This window comes from Ananas comosus, linkage group 25 (genome assembly GCF_001540865.1).
Source record: "Ananas comosus cultivar F153 linkage group 25, ASM154086v1, whole genome shotgun sequence".
In the NCBI taxonomy this organism is placed as follows: Eukaryota; Viridiplantae; Streptophyta; class Magnoliopsida; order Poales; family Bromeliaceae; genus Ananas; species Ananas comosus.
In genome coordinates this window covers 2,251,915-2,257,854 of record NC_033645.1, presented here as the reverse complement: position 1 = coordinate 2,257,854, position 5,940 = coordinate 2,251,915, and the positions used below count along the sequence as shown (strand labels likewise).

General features: G+C 42.9%; 1 protein-coding gene across 1 annotated transcript; it reads left to right on the top strand.

Annotated features, from left to right (window-relative positions):
• LOC109728954 (CBS domain-containing protein CBSX5) lies at positions 2,025-4,008 on the top strand. Its single transcript, XM_020259524.1, has 2 exons — positions 2,025-2,504; positions 2,799-4,008. Exons 1-2 carry the CDS (start codon positions 2,191-2,193, stop codon positions 3,673-3,675), a joined length of 1,191 nt encoding a protein of 396 aa, XP_020115113.1. The 5' UTR covers positions 2,025-2,190; the 3' UTR covers positions 3,676-4,008.

Sequence of the window (5,940 nt, the reverse complement as noted above, 5' to 3'; positions counted from 1 at the left end):
GCTTTGTAGAATGTGTAAAATAAGGCATGAAATCGTTAAAGGTGGAAAAGTGGGAAAGTACGGATTATACGCAGACATGNATTTCAAATTAAAATAGTCTAAGCATATACGACTAATTATGTATACAAAATAATAACAAGCAAAAACTGCACACAAAATTATGTCTTAAACCAAATTTAAAAATTGATCTAATTCCTCTTAATATCGCTATCCCAAGTGTTGTGGTGCATGGTGAACCGGGTGCACGGAGGTGCTCCTCGGGCGGGATGGGGGCGGCGAATCCGGGTAATGACCGGTACGTGGCACGGGCGATAGGCGGTAGCGCGACGGGTGTACAATTATACATAGGCGGGGGAAACGGCCTGCGCCGGTCGCATCTCCCCTATTCTCGGGAGCCCAAAAGGAAAGGAAATAAATAAATAAATAAAGGAATATACGAATATTGTGATGGTGAACCCGTTAACTCCGGTGCACAGCTAAGACCATGCGATTGGATCCACATCATCATAGAATTATAATATCCCGTTATGGTTCTTTATTTAGTCCCTTTTTTGTTTTTTGGTGTGGACATTTTACATTTTAAATATTTAAAAGTTTCAGTTTATTTGTCTTATATAATTTTAAATTTAAATTTTTTTAATGATCAGAAACTAAAATTGTGTGAAAATTTAAAAACTAAATTATTTTGATGAGAATAGTGTACAGGAACTCTATCCGTACATTTTACCCATTGAGATTGAGTAATCCTAATTTAATCACAATGTATATTAGTTTAATCATTACCTTAAAGTAATTAAAAAAAAATCGCTTTACCAGGTTATTACATAGAGATTTCAAATTTTTTTAATGACCAAAAAAAAACATAAATAAAATAAGCTCCAAATTTAGCCTATAAAAAAAAAGGTAATGATTAAACTAATATACATTGTGATTAAATTAGGATTACTCAATCTCAATGGGTAAAATGTACGGATAGAGTTCCTGTACACTATTCTCATCAAAATAATTTAGTTTTTAAATTTTCACACAATTTTAGTTTCTGATCATTAAAAAAATTTAAATTTAAAATTATATAAGACAAATAAACTGAAACTTTTAAATATTTAAAATGTAAAATGTCCACACCAAAAAACAAAAAAGGGACTAAATAAAGAACCATAACGGGATATTATAATTCTATGATGATGTGGATCCAATCGCATGGTCTTAGCTGTGCACCGGAGTTAACGGGTTCACCATCACAATATTCGTATATTCCTTTATTTATTTATTTATTTCCTTTCCTTTTGGGCTCCCGAGAATAGGGGAGATGCGACCGGCGCAGGCCGTTTCCCCCGCCTATGTATAATTGTACACCCGTCGCGCTACCGCCTATCGCCCGTGCCACGTACCGGTCATTACCCGGATTCGCCGCCCCCATCCCGCCCGAGGAGCACCTCCGTGCACCCGGTTCACCATGCACCACAACACTTGGGATAGCGATATTAAGAGGAATTAGATCAATTTTTAAATTTGGTTTAAGACATAATTTTGTGTGCAGTTTTTGCTTGTTATTATTTTGTATACATAATTAGTCGTATATGCTTAGACTATTTTAATTTGAAATTGATCTCATAAAATTTTTTTTTTTTTTTACTAGGACCGATGATGAAGTTGGAATGCAAAAAAAAAATATGTATACTAAAATAGCAACAAGGAATTACTCTGTATCAATTTAGTATTGAAATTTAAAAAAAATAGAATTAATGTTAAAATATATAGAAATATATATTTTTCTTCAAAATTATAAAAAATATATGGTAAATAATTTATTATAATATTATTTACGAAAATGTAAAATAATTTTGTATTAATTTTTTTTTTATCGTATATTATATAATATAGTTTTTCAGCAGTTTCGTGGTCTCGGAAATAATAATTGATCACAAATACCGGGTGTAGCCTATATTTTGACCCTTCCACCGGTAAAGCCCGTCACCACGCCCTATATAAGCCACCCCACGCTCCCTTTTCGTTTCTCCACCGCCTTAACACGAGCGGGAGTTTACTCCCCCATCTCATTCTCCGGTGGAAGATCAAACCCAAAACCTAAACCCAACCCTACCCCGCACCCTCCTCTTCTTCTTCCTCTTCCTCCCATATTTTCTAGGGTTTCGCCCGAGATCCGTTCCTAGGGTTCCCCGCGAGTGCATGGCAGTGAGCCTCCTGCAGTCTCATGAGGTGTCGGACCTCTGCATCGGGAAGCCGCCGCTGAGATCGCTCCCGCCGAGCGCCGCCGTGGGAGAGGCGCTCGCCGCGCTGAAGAGAGGCGGCGACGCGTTCCTCGGCGTCTGGGCCTCGCCGGAGCGCGGGGCCTTCGCCGGGAAGGTGTGCATGGTGGATGTCCTCTGCTTCCTCTGCGCCGAGGATAACATCGCCTCCCCCGCCGCCGCCCTCGACAAGCCCGTCTCCGCCCTCATCCCTAAGGGCCCCGCCCTCGTCCGCCGCGTCGAGCCCCATTCCAGGTTCGCAACCGCTCTTTCCCCTCTTAGATCGTCGTTGCTACAATTAGGACGATCGTTGGCTCGATTCGTTCTCTTGTTGTTTCGATCCTCTCTTTTCTCGGATTTTTTTTTTTTTCCTTTCTTTCGGTCCATCATCAATTTGCTCAGGACTACCTGATTCTATAGTTTTTCCCCTTTTTTCCTGAATTTTTTGCTATATTTTTTTACCGATTTTTTGTTTGATTGCATTGATATCATCTCCTCGACGTGTTTGTTTGAAATGCTAATTAGAGCTCTGATTTTGGGATTTTACAGCTTATTGGAATCTCTGGACGCGATCTTGGACGGGGCGCAGAGCCTCGTCGTTCCTATCCGCTCCGCCTCCGCCGCCGCGAGGAAGAAGCCCTCCGCCGCCGCCTCGCCGGAGTTTTGCTGGCTGACCCCTGAGGACTTCGTGCGCTTCTTCCTCAGCTCCATCGCGCTCTTCTCCCCGGCCGCGGCGCTCTCCGTGTCCGCGCTCGGCGTCGTGCGCCCCGCGTCCCTCGCCGTGCGCCACTACGACCCCGCCCTCTCCGCCGTCCCCCTCCTCCGCGCCGCCCTCGCCGAGCAAACCTCCGTCGCCGTGCTCGCCGACGACGGGCGCCGCCTCATCGGCGAGATCTCCCCCTCCACCCTCGTCCACTGCGCCGACGAGTCCGCCGCCGCCGCCCTCGCCGTCCTCTCCGCCGGCGACCTCATGTCCTTCCTCGACTGCTTCGGCGCCCCGCCCGAGTCCACCCTCCGCGCCGTCAAATACCGCCTCGCCGACGCCGGCCTCCTCGGCATGCTCGACCTCCTCGACCCCGACGTCCCCCCTCCCTTCTCCTCCTCCTCCTCCTCCTCCGCCTCCTCCGCCTCGTCCTCCTCCGACGATGACGATGAACCCTCTCCGCCCCCGACGAAGCCGAGACGGGCGAGGTCGATGGGCAGCTACTCGGCCAGGATGGGCCGGCGATCGGAGGAGGCGATCGTGTGCCACCCGCGGAGCTCGCTCGTGGCGGTGATGATCCAGGCGCTGGCGCACCGCGTGAGCTACGTGTGGGTCGTCGACGACGACGACGACTACGCCCTCGTCGGCATCGTCCGCTTCGCCGACATGCTTAGAGTCTTCCGGGGGCAGATTCAGCACCAGCCCTTGCCCGAAGGCGAGTAGCAGCAGCAGCACTAGTCGTAATAGCTATTGTTAGATCGTAGACGCGGCTTCTGAGAGTTAAAACGCTCTCGTTTGAGATTTTAAGAAAGTTTTTGTGTATAATCGTGTTTTTACCGTATGTTTATTTCTTTCTTTTATTTATATATATATATATATATATATATATATATATATATGTAGCGAATGTGTGGAACTGGTCATTGTTTTTGAGATCTTTTATTGTAGTTGCTGCTGGTGTTCTTTTTTTTTTATTCCTTTTATTTCGTTGCGTGTATAAGTATTTGTCATCGGTGATCGTAATGTAAGGTTCGTGTTCATGTGCATTATCAAGTACCTGGTTGGTGTCCTGTTGCTTGCAAAAACAGAAATATAATTTGTTCGCTAATAAAACTTTTCTGGTTGTTTTAATCTATCGTAAAAAAAATTAAAACGCAGAAGACGGAGGCGAAATGTTTAGTCTTCTTGTGCTAGTTCCGGTTGCTGGGTGCTGTTTGGTGTTGTGCGCCTTTTGTGGTATCCAAAAGCTAGAACGCAAACAATTCCACACTTTCCGTACAAAAAGGTCGCCAAAAAAGCCATAAAGAAGGACACACTAAGGGCATGTTTGTTTGCACGAAAGTGAGGTGGAAGTGGGAAGGGGAAAGTAATTTTCGGTGAAAACTATCCACTTTCGTTGTTTGGTTCACCGTAATTTTATTACGCCCGAAAGTCCAGTTCACCCAAAATAATGAAATTGATTTCGCCCTCTCACGGGGCGAAGTCAATTCCGGTGAAGTGAAAAAAAGGCAAGAGTGGGATTAATGTGTTAGGGTTACCTCTTCTCTACCCTTTCATCCAAATATATTCAATTATGGAAGTAATTAAAATTTTTATTTTGATTGTATATCTAAAATATGATCAAATTTAGTTAGGTAAGTTTTAATATATTTTTTGTTTAATATGTATATTTAGAAAATGATGAAAANTATATATATATATATATATAATTATATTAATTTTTATTTATTATAATTTATTATTCACTATAAGTTACAAAATAGACAATAATATCATATCGGAGGTAAGTATACCGGGGGTGAAGAGCTACACTTTTTACGTCATCTACTTCCTACCAAACAAACAACAGAACTCGCAGAACTGCACTTCCACAGTTAGAAACAAACAGCAGAAGTGAACTAATTTTCACCCCAACTCTACTTCAACCCAAAGTCCACTTTCACTCCAAGTCTACTTACGTTGAAACAAACAGGCCCTAAAGTGCCCTCAAGTAGATCTGCGATGTGGCCAGCTTCCTACCCCATAGCCCGGAAAAATTCTAGAATGCAACGGATATACTTGTGATGTGGCGTAATAAACTAATTAAATTAATCTTTTTAAGAATATATGTTTCATCATGATTGTAAAAAAATATTTTTATTATATTTTTATTTAAAAATAAAAAATATAATTGACTTATTATTGATAACATGGTGCAAGTGTGATAGTATAGAATTCCTCCATCGCTGGACCGAAAACGTTCTAATCAGAGAGAGCCGGGCATCAGGAACTTATTCAAATCGTACATTTTATTTAAGCCCAGTCAGTTATCATCAGGGTACTAATAATACGAGCTCATGCGGCCGCACTAGTACTCCTGCAACGCGTTGAGAGAGAAAAGCCGCAGCAGATCTGAGTCCTTTCTGCCTTCACGTCTGTGCGATGATGCCATTCCCTGCCTCACGTGGCACAGCGGCGACGAAACCGGACGACAGCTGGCAGAGCGATTTGCTGGCATGGCCCCGAGCAGCGATCACCGAAGACCGTGCGCTTCGTAATTACCGACCTGTTTAACCGGTCCCTGTCTGTTTTCGTTGTGAAATCTCGCTGGATTTTCCCTCCTCGTGATCTGTGTTCGCCCACCCTGAGCCACGCAGTTCCATGAGCCAAAGACAGGAGTGGACCTATTTTATACCATTTAAAAGAAAAAATAATTTAAAAAATCGTACTGAATTCAGCATATATAAATAATCATGCAATCTCTCTTTTTTCTTTTTTTCTTTTTTTTTTTTTAGAGAGAGAGATAAGTTAGCACACTACCTGCTTCATTCATTTCATCTAGAAATAAACTTAGCTGAAAATATAAATCAACTAGAATTCGAACTCGGATCTCGGATACCAACTACCAAGCTTTTTATCACTTGCTCTAGAGACGGTCGGTATCATGCAATCAATTATACGTATACATGAACTAAGGCATGGTACTCATCATGTGAACGTGTATATACC

What these genes read in the sequence shown, in the direction of transcription:
- LOC109728954 (XM_020259524.1), top strand. Translation starts at nt 2,191, where the DNA reads ATGGCAGTGAGCCTCCTGCAGTCTCATGAGGTGTCGGACCTCTGCATC. An exon ending in CGCGTCGAGCCCCATTCCAG is followed by an intron (nt 2,505 to 2,798) that starts GTTCGCAACCGC and finishes GGGATTTTACAG; the next exon opens with CTTATTGGAATCTCTGGACG.